The 24,043-nt window shown below is 41.4% G+C and overlaps 1 protein-coding gene across 1 annotated transcript in view; it reads right to left on the bottom strand.

The window, feature by feature from the left end:
- rnf123 (ring finger protein 123) overlaps positions 1 to 24,043 on the bottom strand; it is a 435,502-nt gene that overhangs the window by 375,154 nt on the left and 36,305 nt on the right. The window contains exons 5-7 of the mRNA XM_073072589.1: positions 8,855 to 8,952; positions 5,616 to 5,670; positions 2,049 to 2,134 (exon numbers count right to left, since the gene is read on the bottom strand). Of these exons, the coding sequence (XP_072928690.1) occupies positions 2,049 to 2,134; positions 5,616 to 5,670; positions 8,855 to 8,952 (239 nt within the window). The remainder of the gene's footprint in view (positions 1 to 2,048; positions 2,135 to 5,615; positions 5,671 to 8,854; positions 8,953 to 24,043) is intronic.

The following is a 24,043-nucleotide window of genomic DNA, read 5'->3' on the forward strand; positions in this document are numbered from 1 at the left end:
TACTCCTCAAGGATCTCACTTGTTCCTCCCTGTCTATATACTGCTTTGCACCTTCTTTTTCCTAACCAGGGCCTCAGTATCTTTCGAAAACCAAGGTGCCCTAAACCCGTTAGCCTTTTATTCTGACAGGAACATACAAACTTTGAACTCTCAAAATTTCACTTTTGAAAGCCTCCCACTTACCAAGATGCCATCAAAATTAGCCTTTCTCCAAGCTAGAATCTCAATCCAAGGATCAGTCCTGTTTTTCTCCAAAAGGGCAAGTTGAATCTGAAAAGAGGATGCTGTCCAAGTTGCATGCCATCTTGGACAATGACTCCTATCCACTCCATAATGTACTGGTTAGGCACAGGAGTACATTCAGCCAGAGACTCATTCCACCGAGATGTAACACTGAGCGTCATAGGAAGTCATTCCTACCTGTGGCCATCAAACTTTACAACTCCTCCCTCTGAGTGTCAGACACCCTGAGCCAATAGGCTGGTCCTGGACTTTATTTCCACTTGGCATGATTAACATTATTATTTAATTATTTATGGTTTTATATTGCTATAATTTTTCACTATTCTTGGTTGGTGCAGCTGTAACAAAACCCAATTTCCCTCGGGATCAATAAAGTATGTCTGTCTGTCTGTCTGATAAGGAAAGCAAATAAAATGTTGACAGAACTAAATTGTAAAAGCAAGGCTGTAATGCTAAGACTTTATAAGGCATTGGTCAGACTGCACTTGGAGTTTTGGGTCCCTTGTCTTAGAAAACATGTGCCAGCATTTGAGAGGGTCCAGAAGAGATTCACAAGAATGATTCTGTGAATGAAAGGGTTAACATATTTGGAGATTAACAGATCTGGGCCTCTACTCCCTGGAGTTTAGAAGAATGAGGGGGAATCTTACTGAAACCAATCAAATATTGAAAGGCCTAGGTAGAGTGGGTGCTGAGAGGATGTTTCCTATACTGGGTGAGTCTAGGACCAGAGAGCACAGCCTCAGAAATAGAAGAGCCACCATTTAGAACAGAGATGAGGAATAATTTTTTTAGCCAGACGATAGTGAATTTATGGAATTTATTGCCACAGACATCTGTGGAGGAAAGTCATTGGATATACTTAAAGCAGAGGTTGACAGGTTCCTGATTAGTCAGGGCATCAAAAGTTATAGGAAGAAGGCAGGAGAATGGGGTTGATGGGAATAATAGATCAGTCATGATGGAATGATGGAACAAATTTGAGGGGCCTAATGGTCTTATGGACTGAAAAAGGAGAGCTATGCAGGAGGGAAGTGTTAGATTAATCTGGTTACTAGGTTAAAATGTTGATACTGTCATTCAAACAACTTGTAGTCTGCTGTAGTGTTCAATGTCATCTTCAATTCCTCTGCAAAATCTTCACTTTCTTTCACATACTCCACACATCTTTTGGTTTCTGCTCCATTTTTGCCCATGCTTTCCCCCCACCCTCATCACCTTCAGGTAACCACCTAGCACATCACACAGCCAAATGGGAATGGTGAGAAGTCTCTGTGCATGTCTCACAAGGCATATTCAGCATTTTAAAGCAAACTGTGAGGTCTGCATGGTTGACATATATTCCAGGTAGGAAGCTTTAACAGTGGGAGAAAAAATCTAAACTTATTTTCAAAGTAGGCCCTCAGGGTGCTTTATTCATATTTGATTTGTTAAAAATGTTCAAGCCCAGTCCTTCCCCTCTGTATTCTGCACAGACCCATAAACCTCAGAATCTGTTCTCCTCTGCCTCACAAAGTCTGCGTGCCCTAAAATTAGCACTGAACCTTTGACTGACTTCAAGAGCTCTGGAATTGCTCCCCTAATCTCTCCAGCTGTTTTTGAAATGATCACTCAAACTAATCTCTGACTATATTTTTGTTCACCCAACCACATCATGCTTATGTAGCTCAATGTCAAATTTACTTGTTAAATCTCCTGCAAAGGACTCCAGTACATTTGGTGTTGAAGTAACTACATAGAGGCAAGTGCGTCAAACGATATCACCACCCACCTTGCATTGACATGAGAGTAAAATATCGCCTCACCTCCTGATTGAACTTGCAGTTCAAGGTACACCAACCGATCTGCATAAGCCCCTGAGAGGAGATCAGAACTTCATACATCCACTTGCCTGTGATACAAAAATCAAAGGACAAGGTGAGCTGGATATCATAACATCAGCAAATAAAGCATGCAGGATTTACATCTTCTCACAAGTCACACATATGTATCAGACCTTTGCATCATAATCTCAAACCGTAGAATAACAGCTGTCTGTAAATGACTCAAAAACATGGAATCAATGTATATGTTGTAACTGAAAACTGGAAAGAGAAAATTGATAAACTGAATTCCTATCTAGACAATTAATTTGTTTATTTTCCTAATACAAAGTTACAATGGAGGGTGATAGCAGGCAAAAATGAAAAATTTGATTCAAAACAAATGATATTCATTTTTATTTAGCTCGCTGCAGTTCACTCTCTGTTTCCCTGTGCTGATTAAAGTTCACTGACCTAAAAACCATCAGCACATCATTTCTGAGATGAGGAGCCCAAAACTGTTCACAATACTCAAGGTGAAGCCTCGCCAGTGCCTTATAAAGCCTCAGCATCGTATCCCTGCTCATATTCAGGACCTCTTGAAATGAATCCTAACATTGCAGCTGCCTTCCTCACTACCGACTCAACTTGCAGGTTAACCTTTAGCGTGTTCTGCACAAGGACTCCCAAGACCCTTTGCATCTCAGATTTTTGGATTTTCTCCCCATTTAGAAAATAGTCTGCACATTTATTTCTACTACCAAAGTGCTTGACCATGCATTTTCCAACATTGTATTTCATTTCCCATTTTCTTGCCCATTCTCCTAATCTGTCTAAGTCCTTCTGCAGCCTACCTGGTTCCTCAACACTACCTGCCCCTCCACCACTTGTCGTATCATCTGCAAACTTGGTAACAAAGCCATCTATTCAATAATCTAAATCATTGATATACGGCATAAAAAGAAGCAGTCCCAACACCGACCCCTGTGGGATACCAACATCCAGTTGAGTTCCTAGTAAGTAATAACTCACAGGACATTGATGGTGGGGAGCTGGAATGGATTTGTCCTGCTTTGTGTGAACAAGATGTACCTTGCCAATTCTGCACATTGTCAAGTGGATGTCAACACTGTAACTGTACTAGAACAGCCTAGGTGAAAATGCAGCCAGATCTGGAACACAAATCTTCATTACCACGGCTAGGATGCTTCATAATCTTTGCAGCATTGGTGCTAACAACTTTATTCTGAATTCACAGGGAGTGAATAAAATTGAATGGCGACTGGTTTCCAAGATGGTTGGAAATTTGTGATTATTTAAAATCTATATTTATAATTTTGATGTACTGTTGTCCTGCCATCCAGACTTAAATGAATTAGAAATTACAGAGGATACAAAGGGGTAAAGGGAGATTAAGAAAAAGGCAAGGAATTGACACACAAATACAATGTTGCTTATAGACAATACACTCATATTGGGAGGAAGAACAGAAAGACTCTATTAAAGGGCAACTATTAAACATTGGCATTGAATGAGTTTCAAGTGCTCCCTGCATACACACCACAAATACAGCTGCAGTTTTTAATATGCAAGGAGCAAATAAACAAGATGAAGGAAACCCTGCTGTTATACAGGACTTATGTGAGACTACACTTGGGAATACATACTTACTCTGAGGCAGAGGTAAGATTTATTAGGTTGATTTCCGGGGAGTGGAAAAGCCAATTAAGAAAGATCAAGTACAAAGGAAAATGTGGCTGGGTCTTAGAAGAAAGAAAGATATAACTAAGGGGCTATACTGGGTCTGTACTACAATATAATTTTCCTTAAATTGTATTAAATTGTATTCCAGAAATAAGGGCCATAGAGTTTCAAGAGGTCTTTCAGGTCTAAGATTCAAAGTTCAAAGTAAATTTATTATCAAAGTACATATATGTCACCATACACAACTCTGACATTCATTTTCTTGCGGACATACTCAATAAATCCATAATAGAATTACTGAAAGAGCACGCTAATTTGGATGTTCAATCAGTGAGCAAATGACAACAGACTGTAAATACAAAAAGAAATAATAATAATAATAATAATAAATATGTAAGCAATAAATATCGAGAATATGAGATGAGTCCTTGAAACTGAGTCCATAGGTTGTGGGAACATTTCAATGATGAGGACAAGTGAAATTATCCCTTTTGGTTCCAAACATGATGGCTGAGGGGTAATAACTATTCTTGAACCTGGTGGTGTGAGTGCTGAGGCTCCTGCACCTTCTTCCTAATGACAGCAGCAAGAAGAGAGCATGGTGGACGTCCCTGATGATGGATGCTGCTTTCCTGCAACAACGCGTTGTGTAGATGAGGCCGTTACCAGTGATAAACTAGGCTGTATCTCTACTTTATATGTAAGATTTTCCGTTCAAGGGCATTAGTGTTTCCATACTAGGCTGTTATGCAGCCAGTCAATATACTCTCCAACACATATCTATAGAAGTTTAACAAGGTTTTAGATGACATGCTGAATCTTCACAAACTCCAAAAGAAATCAAGGCGCTGCCATGCTTTCTTTGTAACTGCACTCCTGCTGGGCCCACGAGGAACATGAACATACTAAAAGACTGCTAGTCTTGAGAATCCTTGAAAAATGCATATAATGACAGTTGTTTTTAATCTAAGAACATGTGAGAATTAGAATGGAAAGTGGAACTGAGGAGAATTATCCAATATGATCTTGATGAGTGCCAGACCAGTCATAAGATACTCACATCTCTTATGTCATCAGCCAGTAAATTCAGAGATGCTCAGAGGACAGACTGAGGAAGTATTTATCTCAGTGAGTTATAATGTTGGTACATTTTACTGCAGTAGATGAGGGCAAGGCAATGGAAAAGAAGGATGAGAATTTTACAACCAAAATACTATTTAAATGAGAAACAGTGTAAATCGGCAAAGGGAAGTCTTAACGAGTGAGTACGATGGGTAGTTTGGATATGGATAGCAGAACTTGGATGATATTGTTTAAAGATCATCTAGTTTGTAGAAAGGGATTTTTTTGGCCAGAGATACATTAGATAAAATCAACCTGAGGTAATTAAAGTATGGGCAAGAATTTTAGCAGCTGATGAGTTGGGGGGGAGGGGGGAATTAAATGGTCTTATAGTGGTGGAGATTGGAGGTCTCAGCAATATCATGGATCTGTTGAACTCTCTTCGGAATCAGATAAGAACATCAAAATTGGAAGAGAGTGATTAGCCACTCTAATTAGTGATTAGCCACTAGCTAGGTAGCTGAGTTTATGGTCACTGTGTAACGCAGCATGCAAACAGGCCCTTTGGCCCAACTTGTCCATACCAGCCTTCAAGTCAGTCCAATTTGTTTGTATTTGGCCCTATCCCTCTAAGCCCCTCTTACCCCTGTACTTTTCCAAATGTCTTTTAAGCGTTGTTATTGTACTTGCCTCAAACACTGTATCTGGTAACACATTCTGTATACTCACAACCCACAAGCTATGGACTCACTACAGTAATCCAGTGTCACATCACTTTGACAGCGAGGCAGGACCATCACTCACCTTTGTACACACACGAGGTGGCTCTGATTGAGCTAAAATTACTGTGGCCAACAACCTAAAAAGGGAGAAAAGCAGAGCGAGTACCATAATTATTCCTCAGCTACAAAAGGGAGGGTTACAGTAATCTCAAAGTAACTTCACATTCATGAAATAAAATGCAGGAACACTCAGGGAAACATTGAAAGTGGCAGTGAAGGAGTAGCAGTGTGGCCAGTCTGGATCTGAGGGCATGGCCTCAGAATAAAGGGATTCCTTCAGCCAGAGTGTGGTGAATCAGTGGAATTCGTTGCTATAGAGGGCTATGGAGGACAATCATTAGGTGCATTTAAAGGAGACAGGTTCTTAATTGGTAAGAGGGTTAAGGGTTATGGGGAGAAGGCAGAAAAATGGGGTTATAGAAAACATCAGTCATGTTTGAATGGTGGAGCAGACTCAATTGGTCAAAATGGCCTAATTCTGCTCCTTCAAAGATTCAGTGTAAAAGAATGGGAGGTAGAAATCTCAGCAAGCATGACCAAGAATGACCAAGGCCAGCAAATGCAGTAAAATTTAAATAAAGGTCACATCTGAACTATGCTATTATCTCAGGCCAAGAAAAACATCTTCAAAGTCACTCCATGTTGAGTCAGCTAATCTCAGCCAGTGCCATTTCTACTCAGCAACTATAAACCTCTCCTCCGCATCCTCCCCAAAACACAAGCATGTGAACCCTGGAGGAGAGCCAGATTTTACTCAACATGATCTGCAGCATATTCAAAGAGCATACCATTTGCTGCCAAATCGGATGGAGGAATAACAGGCACATTCACTACCTGTGAAACTTATTTTTTTCTCATGACAGGGGAGACAGCTGTACAAGTATGCACTGGTGGTCAGACCAATGCTATCAGTCTCGCTCCACAACTTATTTCTCTGTAACCTATTCTACCTCATATTCCCACTGCCTCCAGCCTGATTCTCCTACCAGCCATGTACAGTAATTGTAATTTATGTAACCAATTGATCTAGTAACCCACAAACAAGAGAAAATCGCAGATGCTGGAAATCCGAGCAACACACACACAAAATGCTGGAGGAACTCAGCAGGCCAGGCAGCATCTATGAAAAATATACTTTTTTCCCCCATAGATGTTGCCTGGCCTGCTGATCTCCTCCAGCATTTTGTGTGTGTTGAACTAGTAACCCACATTTCTTCAGGATTGGGGAGGAAACCAGAGCACTCAGATGAAATTCCTGCCTCCATAAGGGAGCATGCAATTTCCACAAGACAGTAGATCAGGTCAGGTAGGTCACTATAGTTGAGGCAGCAGCAATACCTGCCACACCACCATGCGGCTGCACATGACCTCAACAAGAAATTCAAGTCCATCAGAGGGAAAATTAACAAATCATTGCATAACTAATGCTCTGCCTCTTTTAAGCCAAAGAACTACAGGCCAGAGAGCCTCATATAATGGGTAATGGGGAAGTTACGGCAGGGAATTTTGACAGACAGGATTAATTTGCATTTGGAAAGGCTAGGACGGATACAAAATTATTGGGTTTATGCCTGGGAAATGGTGTCTCAGAAGTTGGATCAAGTTTGTTTTTGAAGAGCTTATCAAGAGGATTGATCAGGGCAAGACTGTCCACATTAACTACTTGAAGTTTAACAAGGCTTTTGATAAGATTTTGCATGGCAAGGTGATCCAGGGTTAGCTAGCTAACTAGTTACAAACTTAGTTTAGTGGAAGGAGTCAGGGGGTGATAGTGAAAGGTCATTTTTTCAGATTGGAGGCCTGTGATCAATGGTATGCCACAAAATCAGTGCAGGGTTCTTTGAGGTTTGTCATGTATATTAATGATTTGGATGAGAAAGTAAGTGATTTGGTTTGCAAGTTTGCAAATGCACTCAAACTTGGTTGGGGGGGATGAACATTGATGAAATTATCTAATGTATAACAGATCAACTGGCAAAGTAGGCAAAGGAATGGCAGAAGGAATTTAACTCAGACAAGTGTGCACTGATGCATTTATGCATTTTGGAAGTTAAGCTACAGCAGGACATACATAGTGGGGGCCTGGGGAATTCCATAGAACAAAGAGATCTTGGGGTACAAATGCATATTCCTTGAAGATGGAAACACAGGTAGACAGGATGATAAAGAAGGCATATGGCGTGTTTCAAAGCACGAAATACAAGAATAGGAACGTCCAGCTCCATTTGCACAATATGTTGGTTGGGCCCATTTAAGGTATGTTGCTCTGATCACCATATTAGAAGAAAGACATGATCAAGCTTTGAGGTAATGAAAATATGGGCAAGGATTTTAGTTAGGGAGAGTTATATGATCTTATGGAAAACATAATGGATGCAAATCACCTGTCAAGCTTAGTAACCAATATTAGATTACAGAAAACAATATTTGATAGATAATTATAACACAGGTGTCTGTTTATTTATTTTAATCCCCAAACCAAAAAGGGAAATGCAATTTCTAATAATTGAACTGCTCAATAAAACTGCTTTCAGGAATGTATAAGAAAACCCATTTTAGAAGATGGAGAAATGATTCACAGGGTATTGCTTGAATATCAGGAGAAATTGGATGGACTAGATTTGTTTTCACTAAAGGGAAGGAAGCTGAGAAGTGACGTGATAGAAGTATATAAATTTATAAAAACTATAGATGGGGTAGACAGCCAATGTCTGTTTCACATGGTATGGATGTTTTAAACTTAAGATCATGGGTTTAAAGACCATCTTTAAAGAAGATTAATTTTTCACAGAGTAGCTAGAACTTGGAATGACTTGCAGTTAGTGGAGGGGACACCAACATATGAGGTACCTGGACAGGACATAGAGAATACGTAGACAAATAGGATTGGTATAGACAGGCATAATGGTAAGCTCAGACATGGTGGGCCCAAAGGTCATGCTTCTATGCTTACAATTCAGATGTGTTTATTGAAAAATAGTGAAACGTGTCATTTGGGTTAACGACCAACATACTCAAGGATGTGCTGAGGGCAGCCCTTATGTGTCATCATACATTCCAGTGCCAACATAACATGTTCAGCAAAACAAAAATAAAACAAACCCCTTTCCTCTCTCCCACAGAACATAGAATTGGGCCTCTTGGCTCATCATGTTCATGTAGAATTTAAAGAAGAAAACATGATGAAATGGAAGAAATTGGCTTCATAACTTGTACTTAAAATTAGGAAGTATTCTTGAAATAATTCTTTTGAGTACTTACCCCGAGCAAATCATCATCCACAAGCAGCAATCCCTCAAACCCACTGGTGTGATCCAGGACCACTGTGTCTGGGCCAAGACGCCCGTCCACATTTTGATCTGAAATATAGAACAAACAATCCAACTGTCAGCAATTCAGTAAATTGACACAAATTACAAAAATACAAAATATAGAGATGGGTAGAGCATAGATATCTGAAAATGAATTAGCATTGCTATCTGATAAGCAGTTTGAGTGCAGGGAAGAACAAATACTCAGGGATGGGTCCAGTCTTTTGGGATTCTGGTCATGCACATATAGTAGGGACCAGAAAATCTGACCCTGAAAATATTTAAAATTATACTCAAGATAAGCTATAATTAAAACAAAAGGGCAATAACTCAATTCTTGGCATTCCCAAAAAACCTCGCTGCCTGATGTACCAGACACAGAGATTATTTACATACCTAATTACAGTCAAAAAGATTCTTCATTCTAACTAAGGCGGAGAAAGGCAGGATTGTGCTGACTGAATGATTTAGAAATATCTGTACATCTCTGGCATCAGTCACTGGCTATAAAATGTGCTTGATACCTTTTAGTTGGCTGTGTATACAGGCTTCACAGTAACTTTGATCATTAAATGCAATACCATGTGAGATCTGTGAATCACTCTGCTGCTAGGGAGTGGAGGACCACACGTCATTAGAAGGCTTCACTAAATCCATGTCATAATTCTGGCTCATCAACACTTCTCATCTCATGAGTTTGTCTTCCAAGTTGGCACTCCATCTTTCTAAGCCTGGTTGCTCAAGAATAGATAAACTCAAGAAACTAGATCAAAGATACCAAAACATATGAGCAGAATTAGGCTATCGGCCCATTGTGTGTGCTCCACCATTCTGTAAGCTAAACTGAAGCAGCTTTCCATGCCAATTACATTGCCTCCAGTAACAGCTGCTCACACCCTGTCCAACAAACCAATTGTTAAGGAATAGGAAGTTTGTGCTCATTTGGCTTTTAATGTACTAACCCAATCCTGGCACACATTTGGGAGACTGTTTCAAATCAAGATTAACCAACCTTTCTACCCTGAAACTGACTCTCTTCAACAGGTGACCACTTATTTTTTTAATATCAAAAGACAGTCTAGTTTTGGCTGAGATACATGGGAAAGAAAGAACCAGACAACTATCAAAATGGTTACTGAGATTTTATTGTCCGCAGATAGCCTTCAAGAAAAAACTGCTTTTAATTACAATGGGAAAGTGTAACAAAAAATGAATAGGGCTAAATAAGATTTTTCTTCCACAAGATGTAAGCACTATTGACAAGGTCATAATGTTTACCCATATTTATCCAACCTTACTAATGCACTTCAAATAATCATTAATACTCAACCACCTTGCTCTCAACCCAGAGTCACACTGAGCCAAACTCTGTTCAGGACTGCAGATTTCCTAGCTTGAAGGACATTACTAAAACAGATGGACTTTCACTACATTCACTTTTATCACCACTACTGATAATAGCAATGCATTCCAGATTTATTTAATGAGTTGAATTTAATTTCACAGTTGTCATGTTGGGGGTTAAATTTTAATAGAGATCATTCATTCAGGAATCTGTCCTTCAGCAGAGCTGTTATCTTCTTAGAATTGCTGAAGAAAAGAAGATAAAGTTTAGGGAGAGTATTAGAAACAAAAAGGGAAGGGTCACCCTCATGCAGTTATATTATAGAACCCCCAATAGTCAGTGGGAACCTGACAAGCAGATGTGCTTGAGAAGTTGCTCAATTGTAGGAATAATAGAATTGTATTAGTCAGAGATTTCAATTTCCCCAGCATTGACTGGACTGCCCAGAGTGTTAAAGGCCTGAATGAGGTGGAATATGTAAAATGTGTTCAGTAGTTTTCTGAATCAACATACACAGGGCCCTACTCAGGAGAGTTTAGGGAAGGAGGCAGGACAGGTAACTGAAACGGCAGTTAATTGGCTCAGAGCTAAGAAACAGAGGGTGGTGGTGGAGGTTTGTTTCTTGGAATGGAGGCTGGCGACTAGTGATGTGCCATAGGGGTTGGTGTGGGACCCTGTTATTTGTCATTTATATTAATGATTTGGATTCAAATGTACAAGGCTTGATCAGCAACTTTGCAGATGACATGAAATTAGATGTCCTGCATAGTGAATATTATTGTAGTTTGTGACTAGATGCATTTTGGAAAGTCAAACCATATACCATGAATAGTAGGGCACAAGGGAGCGTAAAGGAACAGAGAGACCTAGAAGCATGTGTGCAAAGTTCGTCGAAAGCGACATCATAGGTTGACAAAGGCATTTAGCACATTGGACTCCATCAGTCAGGGCTCAGAGTTGGGACATTATGCTACAGTCTATGAGTCTTTGGTAATGCTGCACTTGGAATACTGTTATAGGAAAGATGTGGTTAAACTGGAAAGAATGGAATAAAAGATTTACAAGATGCTGCCAGGACTAGAGGGCCTGATTGTAAGGAGAGTTTGGTAGGCTAAGTCTTTATTCCTGGGAACTTGGGTGAATGCAGCAACCTTAGAGGAATATTTAAAATTATGAAAGGTGGATGATAACAGTCTTTTCCCCAAGGGTAGGGCAGCATAGGTTCAGGGTGAGAGGAGAAAAGGTTTAAAAGAGACCTGAGGAGAAACACTTTCATGCAGGGGGTGGAAAGTATGCTGGCAGAAGTGGTTGAGACAGGTACAATAGTGTCATTTAAGAAGCACTTGGATAGGTACATGGAAGGGCAGGGCTTTAAGGAGTAAGGGCCAAACACAGGAAATTGGGGCTAGCTGAACGCACACTGTAGTCAGCATGGACTCACGAAGAGAAAGATTGATTTAAGAACCAGTGCATGGAGTGCAGGCAACAAGTCACAGAGGTCAGGGAGGGGTTCTTTATAAACTGAAGAAAGTGAGGTATAGGGAAGTAGGAAATGGCAGACAAACACAAAAAATACTGACTATAACTCTGAGGGAACTGCTATATACAAACCTATTTGCTTCCATTAAGACCACATCCTTCTATGCCTTGCCAATTTAAGCGTCTATCTAAACGCCTCTGAAACATAGATTCCAGCACCTCCTTTGGTAATGAGTTCCAGATATTAAAACAGCATTTAAAAAAGCTTACCACTCAGGTCCCCTCTAAGTCTTGTCTCTCACCTTAAAACTATGCCTTGTTGTGTTTGATACCCCTATTGCAGGAAAATGATTTTGATTACTCACCCTATCTTTGTTTACTATAATGAAATATTTCTATCAGATTACACCTCAGTCTTCTAGTACAAGCCCAGTCTATCCAATCTCTTGCCATAACCAAAGTCCTCCAATCCAGAAAACACCCTGGCAATTCTCCTCAGCATGGTCTTTTGCACAAACACATGCGTCTTTTAGTGTGGCAGCCACTAAATACTCGTAATACACAGAATCCTTAGTTTACAAAGGCAGGCATGCCACATGACTTCTTCATCTGTAATGTCATTTTTAGGAAACTGGGGACTTGAACTCCTAGATGTCTCAATATGTCTTAGGAAGCTATCATTTCCTGTATATGTTCTAGACCAATTGAATTTCCCAAAGTGCATTAGTTACAATAGACAATACACAATAGGTGCAGGAGTAGGCCATTCGGCCCTTTGAGCCAGCACCACCATTCAATGTGATCATGACTGATCATCCACAATCAGTACCCCGTTCCTGCCTTCTCCCCATATCACCTGACTCCGCTATCTTTAAGAGCTCTATCTTTCTTGAAAGCATCCAGAGAATTGGCCTCCACTGCCTTCTGAGGCAGAGCATTCCACAGATCCACAACTCTGAGTGAAAAAGTTTTTCCTCAACTCCATTCTAAATGGCCTACCCCTTATTCTTAAACTGTGGCCTCCGGTTCTGGACTCCCCCAACATCGGGAACATGTTTTCTGCCTCTAGCGTGACCTCTCCCTTAATCATCTTATATGTTTCAATCAGATCCCCTCCCATCCTTCCAAATTCCAGTGTATATAAGCCCAGTCACTCCAATCTTTCAACATATGACAGTCCCCCCATCCTGGGATTTAACCTCGTGAACCTACGCTGCACTCCCTCAATAGCAAGAATGTCCTTTCTCAAATTTGGAGACCAAAACTGAACACAATACTCCAGGTGTGGTCTCACCAGGGCCTTGTACAGCTGCAGAAGGACCTCTTTGCTCCTATACTTAACTCCCCTTGTTATGAAGGCCAACATGCCATTAGCTTTCTTCACTGCCTGCTGTACCTGCGTGCTTACTTTCAGTGACTGATGAACAAGAACACATAGATCTCGTTGTACTTCCCCTTTTCCTAACTTGACACCATTCAGATAGTAATCTGCCTTCCTGTTCTTGCCACCAAAGTGGATAACCTCACATTTATCCACATTAAACTGCATCTGTCATGCATCTGCGCACTCACCCAACCTGTCCAAGTCACCCTGCATTCTCATAACATCCTCCTCACATTTCACACTGCCACCTAGCTTTGTGTCATCTGCAAATTTGCTAATGTTACTTTTAATCCCTTCATCTAAATCATTAATGTATATTGTAAATAGCTGCGGTCCCAGCACCGAGCCTTGCGGTACCCCACGAGTGACTGCTTGCCATTCTGAAAAGGACCCGTTAATCCCTACTCTTTGTTTCCTGTCTGCCAACCAATTTTCTATCCATGTTAATATCCTACCCCCAATACCATGTGCTTTAATTTTGCCCATTAATCTCCTATGTGGGACCTTATCAAAGGCTTCCTGAAAGTTACCTTGCACTTGTTAGGATTAAATTCCATCTTTCCACCCAGTTTTCTAAATGATCTACTGTATATCCTGCTGTAACCTTTGACAACCTGCCTCACTATCCACAACACCACCTCCAAGTTTATGCACCAGTAATTGTTGGGTTACAGTGGCAGTTTACAAGCATACATAAAACATTCAAATTCAGGGCTTAACTGATTAAGGTAACAGTTGAAATTCGTCATGGAGAAAATATGGGACTAAAAGCAGAGGACTGCAGAATGCTGACACTTACGACGAATCTGATTTCATCTGAGACGACAGCAAATAATGGAAACAGAATCAGTAGCAGGAGGTTGGGGAAGAAGCTGAAAACAATAGCTTTGGTCTTAGATTTGTGGTTGAAGAACACCACAGCTCAGCCACACAGGAGACAGAAAAGCAGAGTGAAAATCCACTTGCAGTGAGTGATGGTTAAGAGAAGAATGTTTCAAGATGCACAGGATTATACAGCCCTGGTGAAAAACACTCCCAACTATCCTAGTATGCATGTAATGTCATCTGCTGTTCCTCCAGTATATTTTTCCAGTAAATTTGCTCACTTTTTTATTATTTAATCCTAGAATTTAGGGGTTTTGAGCAAGGCAAATACCTTTTCAACTCATCAGTGTCTACAACTCTATCAGGTACAGTACAAAGGTCCAGGCTTTTGATCCAACAGCAATGAAGTTAACAAATATCCACATCAGAATCAGGATAATTATCAGTAATATATGTCATGAAATCTGTTGGTTTTCAGCAGCAGTGCAGAGCAATACTTAAAATATTATATATATTTTAAGAGATATTGTCAGTACAATATAGTGCTTCAAGATGATGGCACGACGCAGTTTGCAGCGACCTCTCTAGTGTTGATATCTGTTATTTGTCAAGCCAGATGCCGTGCACAATCCTAATCTGATGAAAAATGGACGTGGGAGCACAGAGGAACATCTGGAAATCTCCAGGAAGGCCTTCTTCGTTGCTGCTGCTGTTGTGAGGTCCAGGTCTCTGCTAGGAAGAACAGGCCCCCAGTCCTCGGGGTCGCATTGCCGGTGGCGGGGGCGTCATAGTGCACTCGGCAGAGGATGGTGCTCAGAAAGGCTGTGCAGGAGGGGATGGTCGGAGGCTCGGAGGTTCGATGGACTCAGAGTCCGCTGTAGTCGGGGTGCTTTCACTGTGTGCTGCGTCTGCGAGGCTGAATCCGGCAGCGCCGTGGAAGTCCATAGCAGGGGTATTCCCTTCTGCCACCTGCATGGGATGACGAGTCTATCGGGACCCTGAGGACTTGTGGAAACTGTGTGGTGGTTTCTTTTGAACTTATAGTCTTTTAACATCTTTGGACTATTTTTTGCTGTGCCCATGGTCTGTTTTTATCAATTATGGTATTGTTTGCACTGTTGTAACTATATGTTGTAACTATGTGGTTTTGTGTAGGTCTTGTAGCTTTAGTTTTTGGTTTGTTGGGTGGTAGAGTTGGTCTCCTGACTTGGTGTGTCTGGGTAGTCTTGTTTTGTCTGGTGGGTTTAGACCTCCTTTCCGGGAAACGCGCTAAGATGGTAGCACAATGTTAATACGCAGCAGCCTCTCCGGACTCTGGATTTGGGGATTGCCAAACGTTATGTGGATTTTCTGGTATAGTCTGTTTTATTGTGTGCTTTTGTGATATCATTCTGGAGGAACGTTGATTCATTTTTTAATTGCATTGCAGTTGTGGTTTCTAAATGACAATAAACTGAAATTCAATTCAATTCAACAAGTTATTCCTAAAACATTGAGTGGGTCTCTTCTTACTGCTGGACCTCCTCCCTGAAGGTAGGAATGAGAAGAGGGCATATCCTGGGTGGTGTGAGTCCTTAATGATGGATGCCACCTATTTGAGGCATCGCCTTGAAGATGTCCTCATTGGTGTAGAGGCTTGCACCCATGATGGAGCTGGCTGAGTTTACACCCCTCTGCAGCTTTCTCCAATCCTGTGCAGTGGCTCCTCCATACCAGATGATGATGCAACCAGTTAGAATACTCTCCATGGTATATCTAGAAATTTTCTAGTGTCTTTGGTGACATACCAAATCTCCTCGTCCCTAGCAAGACATAGCCATTGGTGTGCCTTCTTTGTAATTGCATCAATATATTGGGCTTAGGATATAAATCTTCAGAGAAGTTGACACCCAGGAACTTGAAACTGCTCACTCTTTCAGCTGCAGTCCTCAGTAAGGACTTGTATGTATTCCCTAGATTTCCTCTTCTTGAAGACCACAACCAATTCTTTGGTCTTACTGATGTTGAATGCAACATCGTTGTTGCAACACTACTCAACCACCTGATCTATCTCACCCGTATACACTTCCTCATTACCGTCTGAGATTTTGCCGACCACAGTTGTGTCATCGGCGAATAGTGCAGATCTCAAAGCAATACATCACTGGCTGCCCCACTTGTAAATGAAACAGCAGGTGATTCCTGGTAGGTGCATCATGGCATCTTCGTCTGCCTCCTCTAGACTCCATGTGTCTGGTGGTTTTGGTACTGAAAGACGATGGTCATGCAGCACAGGTCTCATGCCTGAAGGGATATTGGGGTATTCGATGGATTCTTGGCTTTAGCAGAGCAAACAGACTCACTGGTCAGACAGAAGTGGTAGTCTGTCACATAATCCTGCTCTTGCCATATCGTCAGGACAGCAAATGGCATTGACTTCAGAGTGCTAAGGAATCTCATTACATTAAAAAGGATTGGCCACTCCATAAACAATTGGTTCCAGGGCAGAAAATTGTGGCACATAAGACACTTGAAGAGAAGGCATTGAGCTTATCTGGAAGTGAAGCCCTGCTGTCTCCTATGTCGGTTGATTTAACTTTATAAGAGGTGATAGTATTCAAGCCCTGCCACGACTGTCAAGCATCCTTCATTGATTCAAGTTTGGTCAGGAATTGCGACTTCACCCTTAAGATGGCTTTCCAAAGATCGTACCTGCACCTCTTGTAACTTTCTTGGTTACCAGACTTGAATGCCTCTGATCTGGATCTCAGCAGATTGCGGATCCAGGACCTTCTGATTGGGGAAGACTCTGAATGACAGAGCAGGTGACAGAAGCTTGTGAAATTCTGAGAATTCAGAGTTTGTATGTTGTTTAGGGCACCTGGATTTTCAAAAGATATTGAGGCCCTGGTTAAGAAAAAGATGCGCGCAGGTACAAGACCATAAGACATTGGAGCAGAATTAGGTCATTCAGCCCATCAAGTCTGCTCTGCCATTTCATCATGGCTGATTGCAGATCCCAGTCAACCCCATACACCTGCCCTCTCATCATAACCCTTGATGCCCTGACCAATCAGGAATCTATCAACTTGCACTTTAAATATACTCACAGACTTGCCCCTCAATTTTGAGGCTGTGCCCTCTAGTTCTGGGCACACCCACCATAGGAAACGTCCTTTCAACAATCGGTAGGTTTCAATGAGATCCCTGCACATTCTTCTACACTCCAGTGAGTACAGGTTCAAAGCTACTAAACATTCCTCGTGTTAACCCAGGCATGGGCAAACTACGGCCCGGGGGCCATATGCGGCCCGTTAAGCTTTTTAATCCATATAACCATATAACCATATAACCATATAACAATCACAGCACGGAAACAGGCCATTCCGGCCCTCCTAGTCCGTGCCGAACTCTTAATCTCACCTAGTCCCACCTACCCGCACTCAGCCCATAACCCTCCACTCCTTTCCTATCCATATACCTATCCAATTTTACCTTAAATGACACAACTGATCTGGCCTCTACTACTTCTACAGGAAGCTCATTCCACACAGCTATCACTCTCTGAGTAAAGAAATACCCCCTCGTGTTTCCCTTAAACTTTTGCCCCCTAACTCTCAAATCATGTCCTCTCGTTTGAATCTCCCCTACTCTCAATGGAAACAGCCTATTCACGTCAACTCTATCTATCCCTCTCAACATTTTAAATACCTCGATCAAATCCCCCCTCAACCTTCTACGCTCCAATGAATAGAGACCTAACTTGTTCAACCTTTCTCTGTAACTTAAGTGCTGAAACCCTGGTAACATCCTAGTAAATCGTCTCTGCACTCTCTCTAATTTATTGATATCTTTCCTATAATTCGGTGACCAGAACTGTACACAATATTCCAAAATCCGGCCCGCAGAACTTGATGAAATTATATTAATAAACCTTGTTAACGTTTTTTTCCCCGCAATTCTGGTGTTTTCGCCACAACAAAACTAAATCCAGACTTTGATGCGCTGGCTAAAAAGGGAGACCAACAACACTGTTCCCACTGAAATTAAAAATAAGTTTCTTCGTTGTGTTATGTAAAAAATGCATTTGAAAATATTTTTTTCAATAAGCCTTACATGTTACATGTCATTTCTGTTAAGTGATGGACATGAGTAGTGCGCAGGTGCACGTACGTTCTCAAAATAAAAAATGCGCTCCAGATCAAATAACGCGCTCCGCATACTGGCGCGCTGTCACTGTTCTGTCCTTGTGCTGGTCGTTGTTGAGTTTTGGCACAGGGGACAATTGAATAAGAAGGAGCAGGACAAGTAGACCTGCATCTCCTACCGTTTTTGAAATAAAGACAGTCAGGAGGAGTGTGATGATGATAATATCTTGAAGGATAACAGAATTTTCAGTGCTTTAAAATAATAACTGTTACTATTTAATAAAGCTGTATTTTATTCGTTTAATTTTCAGTGTTTTAAAAGTCATTTCAATAAATAGCTAAATACCATGGGACTTCAAAGACAGATATTTTGTTGTAATGCATTTGTTCATTTTCAATTGAAATTAAAGCACACGTTTTCTACATATCCCATGATATTTTATTTTCTCTTATGAGGTGTATTACCAAAACACTCCGTCCATCTGCTCCTGGTCCGGCCCCTCTGTCAAATTTTAGAACCCTTTGTGGCCCACAAGTCAAAAGGTTTGCCCACCCCTGTGTTAACCCATTCATTCCCAGAATCATCCTCGTGAACCTTCTCTGGACTCTCTGCAACTCTCTCCAATGACAATACATCCTTTCTGTGATATGGGGCCCAAAACAGTTGACAATACTTCCAAGTGCAGCCTGACAAGTGCCTTGTAAAGCTTCAGCATTATCAGCTTGCTTTTATATTCTATTCCCCATGAAATAAAGGCCAACATTGCATTTGCCTTCCTTACCACAGACTCAACCTGGGAACTAACCTTCTGGGAGTCTTGCATGAAGATTCCTAAGTCCCTTTGCACCTCTGATGTTTGAATTTTCTCCCCATTTAGATAATCGACTGCTCTTTTGTTCCTTTTACTAAAATGCATTATCATACATTTCCCAACACTGAATTCCATCTGCCAATTTTTTGCTTATTCTTCCAATTTGTCTAAGTCCTGCTGCAATTGCATTGCTTCCTCAGCATTACTTACCCTTCCATCTATCTTTGTATCATCCGCAAACTTTGTCACAAAGCTATCAATTGCATCATCTAAATCATTGACAAAACTGACCCCAATGGAACACCACGTGTCACTGGCAGCCATTCCTCTTATCCATGCCAGTATATTTCCTGTGACACCATAGGAGTTTATCTTGTTAAGCAGCCTCATGTGTGGCACATTCTCAAATGCCTTCTGAAAATCCTAGTAAATTACATCCACTTCCTCTCTTTTGTCCACCCTGCTTGTTACTTCCGCAAAGTCCTCTAACAGATTTGTCAGATAAGATTTCCCTTTACAGAAACCACGCTGACTTTGACTTATTTTATCACTAGTCTCCAACCTACCTTGAAACCTCATCCTTAATAATGGACTCCAACTCTTCCCCAACCACTGAGGTCAAGCTAACTGGCCTATAATTTCCTTTCTTTTCCCTCCCCCCCCACTTCTTAAAGAGTGGAATGACATTTGCAATCTTCTAGTACCCTGGGACCATAATTTCCAGTAATTCTTGAAAGAACACGACCAATGCATCATTAGCTCTTCAGCAGCCCCTCTCAGAACACTCCAGTCCCTCCAGTCTAGGTTACTTATCCACGTTAAGAGCTTGTCTCACAATTTTTCCTTTGTAATAGCAATGGCACTCACTCCTGCTCCCTGACACTCACAGACCTCTGGCATACAGCTAGTGTCTACACAGTAAAGACTGAAGCAAAGTTCATCTGTCATTTCTTTGCCCCCATTACGACCTCACCAGCATAATTTTCTAGTGGTCTAATATCAACTCTCAACTCCCTTTTGTAACCGAAAAATCTTTCAGATCCTGCTTTATATTATCAGCTAGTTTGCCTTCATATTTCATCTTTTCCCTTCTTACAGCTTTTTTAGTTGCCTTTTGTTGGATTTTAAAAGCTTCCCACTCACTTTTGCTACCTTATAAGCCCTTTCCTTGGCTTTTATACAGTGCTTAACTTTCCTTATCAACCACAGGTGCCCACTCCTGCAACAACTTCTGTGGGACATATCTATCCTGCACCTTGTGAACTATTCCCAGAAACTTCCGCCACCTCTGTTCTGCCGTCATCCCTGCCAGTATCCTCCTCCAATCCACCTGGACAAGCTCCTCTCTCATGTCTCTGTAATTCCCTTTGTTCCACTGCGATACTGATACATGTGACTTATGCTTCTTTCTCTCAATTTGCAGTATGAATTCAATTATTTGATGATCACTGCCTCCTAAGGGTTCCTTTATGTTAAACTCCCTAATAAAATCTGAATTATTACATAGCACCCAATCTAAGATAGCCTTTCCCCTCGTAGGGTCGAGCGCAAACTGCACTGAACAGCCATCCCGTAGGCATTCAACAAATTCCCCCTCCTGCAATCTTACACCAACCTGGTTTTTTCCAATCCCTTCCATATTAAAGTCCCCCATTACAATTGTATCATTACCCTTATTATATAACCTTTTCAGCTCCCTTTGCAATCACAACACCACATCCTGGCTACTTTTTGGATAATTGGATACCTATAATGGTTTTTTTTTTACTCTTGCAGTTTCTTAACTCCACCCTCAAAGATTTGACAGTATCTCACCCTATATCACCTCTTTCTAAAAATGTAATTCCATCTCTTACCAACAGAACCACATCACTGCCTACGCCTTCCTGCCTGTCCTTTCTATACAAAGTATATCCTTTGATGTTAAGCTCCAACTATGGCCTAGGCAAACAGGAACAAATTAGATACTTGCAGAGTATATGAAATGCAAGAGAACACTTGAGAAGAAAATTATGAGGGCTAAAAGGCAGCATCAGGGTGCTCAAGCAGACAAGATGAAGGAAAAACCAAAGAGCTTCTACAGATATATAAAAAGCAAAAGGATAGCAAGTAACAAAATTTGTCCTCTGGAATCACCAGATCTTCTATGCATGGAGTCAAAAGAGATGGAGTTAACAGTTCAGCACGAACTAGTTGGGCAATGGGCCTGTTTCTATGCTGTAGTGTTCTATGACTGTGACTTATTATGTATATGAATACTGATGAATACAGCCGAACAAAATAGTGTTCCTCCAGGGCCAAGGTGCAAAATACAGTACCTACAGTCACACACAGCACAAGGCACATAAAGCACTGGTAGAATGCAGTAAACATACAGTCACACAGTATACCCCAAGTCCCTGAGTGACATATCCTGCAAATTGATGGTGCAAGGGTGTTCTCAGCAAGAACAAGCATCTCTGCAGTCTGTAGACAAATGTACGCACAGACATAATTCAGCTCACCCTTCACCGAGCAAACAATGGAGAGCAACACCGACAGGAGGGGCCAGCCCCCCATCCAGCATGGACACTGCGCCACACCGCCTCCAGTGTCTCCCCTCCTGGTCCGCTGCCACAGGCAATCCGAAGGCATAAGGTTAAAACCTCGACTATGCAGCTCTCCCACCATCGGTCTCGCCAATAAACCAGCAAACTGGACTTGCAGTACTTTAAATTCCTAATGTCCAACCAGGCCTTGCGATAGCAACAACAACATCCTAGACAATCACTCGCTGTTAGACTGCACTCTGCTTTTGAGCACCGACTCCAATGGCTTTCTGTAGCAAGCAGCAACACATTCTGCAACAAGTCCAGTTCCTCCGCCAATGAGCATCTAAAACTTTGACAAATGTCTATGGATGTGTGGTGGAGAGTATATTGACTGGTTGCCTCATGGCGTGGTATGGAAACACTAATGCCCTTAAACAGAAGAGCTTGCAAAAAGTAGCAGATACGACCCAGTCCATCAGGGGTAAAGCCCTCCCAACCATTAAGCACGAGCACTGTGGCAGAAAAGTAACATCCATCAAGGACTCCCACCATCCATGCTGTGCTCTCTTCTTCCTGATGCCATGAGGAAGGCTGCACAGGACCCTCAGGACCTGTACCACTAGATTATTATCCCTCAACCATCAGGCTCTTCAACCAGAGGGGATCACTTCACTCACCCCATCACTTAACTGTCCCATAACCTATGGATTCACTTTCAAAGACTCTTCATCTCGTTCTCAATAGCTAATGCTTATTTATTATTATTTCTTTTTTTCTTGTTGTATTTGGACAGTTTGTTTTTCTTTGCACATTGGCTGGGTGGTCTTTCATTGATTCTGTTGGGGTTCTTGTATTTACAGTGAATGCCCACAAGAAAATGGATCTCAGGGTTGGATATGGTGACAATAAATTTACTTAGAATTTCAAAACTCCATACGATTTCCTTGTTTTCGATTGATGTTGCCTCTTTTGTAAAATGAAACTCATTTGCTTTTCCAATGTCTTTAAGAAAAGCACTCACCGCTGAACACAGTGGGCATGCTCTGTAGGCACTGGAATGTTTGGCGATACCTGTGGGCTGCCCCCAGCACATCCGTAGTTGGGCTGGTTGTTAATGCAAACAGCGCATTTCACTACAGTATACATTTCCATGAACACGTGATAAATAAATAAATCTGAATTTGAAGCACTGGGATAATTATCACATGGGTCAAAATGTACACAAACACTCGGGGATAACACAGTCAAAAGCAGATCTGGTCACACTCACCAATGACATGTTGATATTTTATGGCAAAGGACTTGGGATTCACAGTTAGGACTGAGAGCTACAACTGATTTTCTATTTAATTTTAGAATTCCAATTTCTTTGCCAAGAAAACTTGGGTTAATTTTAGAAGCCCAATCAAAAGTGTGCACCTCATCACAAGCCAGCAGCAGTTTGGCAGCCCATGAGCTTACAGGCAGACCCTCAGCAACTATTAAAGATCATTCAAGAGAGGAGCCAGCTTGCTGCACTTTAAGACTTCCTGCACTGTACAGGTCCTCACCAAACAGCTGGCAGTTCCCTCCAAAGGAAAGCTCAAGCACCAGACCGTGCTAGAAGACACACTGTGCTCCAAGGGCAGAAAAACAGAATGCTCAGACCACTCACTGCTCATAGAAAGACTGGCACCATTACAGCAAGTAACCAAAGTAATGGTTAAGGGCAGATTTGAACAGTAGTAAATTGGATTCAACAGTGGCTAAATGGGAGATGCCAGAGAGTAGTGGTGGATAACTGTTTGTCAGGTTGGAGGCCGGTGACTAGTGGTGTGCCTCAGGGATTTGTATTGGGTCCAATGTTGTTTGTCATATACATTAATGATCTGGATGATGGAGTGGTAAATTGGATTAGTAAGTATGCAGATGATACTAAGGTAGGAGGCGTTGTGGATAATGAAGTAGGTTTTCAAAGCTTGCAGAGAGATTTAGGCCAGTTAGAAGAGTGGGCTGAACGATGGCAGATGGAGTTTAATGCTGATAAATGTGAGGTGCTACATTTTGGTAGGAATAATCCAAATAGGACATACATGGTAAATGGTAGGGCATTGAAGAATGCAGTAGAACAGAGTGATCTAGGAATAATGGTGCATAGTTCCCTGAAGGTGGAATCTCATGTGGATAGGGTGGTGAAGAAAGCTTTTGGTATGCTGGCCTTTATAAATCAGAGCATTGAGTATAGGAGTTGGGATGTAATGTTAAAATTGTACAAGGCATTGGTAAGGCCGAATTTGGAGTATTGTGTACAGTTCTGGTCACCGAATTATAGGAAAGATATCAACAAAATAGAGAGAGTACAGAGAAGATTTACTAGAATATTACCTGGGTTTCAGCACCTAAGTTACAGGGAAAGGTTGAACAAGTTAGGTCTTTATTCTTTGGAGCGTAGAAGGTTGAGGGTAGACTGGATAGAGGTATTTAAAATAATGAGGGGGATAGATCGAGTTGATGTGGATAGGATTTTTCCATTGAGAGTAGGGGAGATTCAAACAAGAGGACATGATTTGAGAGTTGGGGGCAAAATTTTAAGGGTAACATGAGGGGTAATTTCTTTACTCAGAGAGTGGTAGCTGTGTGGAATGAGCTTCCAGTAG

The sequence above is a fragment of the Hemitrygon akajei genome, chromosome 19, assembly GCF_048418815.1.
Source record: "Hemitrygon akajei chromosome 19, sHemAka1.3, whole genome shotgun sequence".
Taxonomy (NCBI): domain Eukaryota; kingdom Metazoa; phylum Chordata; class Chondrichthyes; order Myliobatiformes; family Dasyatidae; genus Hemitrygon; species Hemitrygon akajei.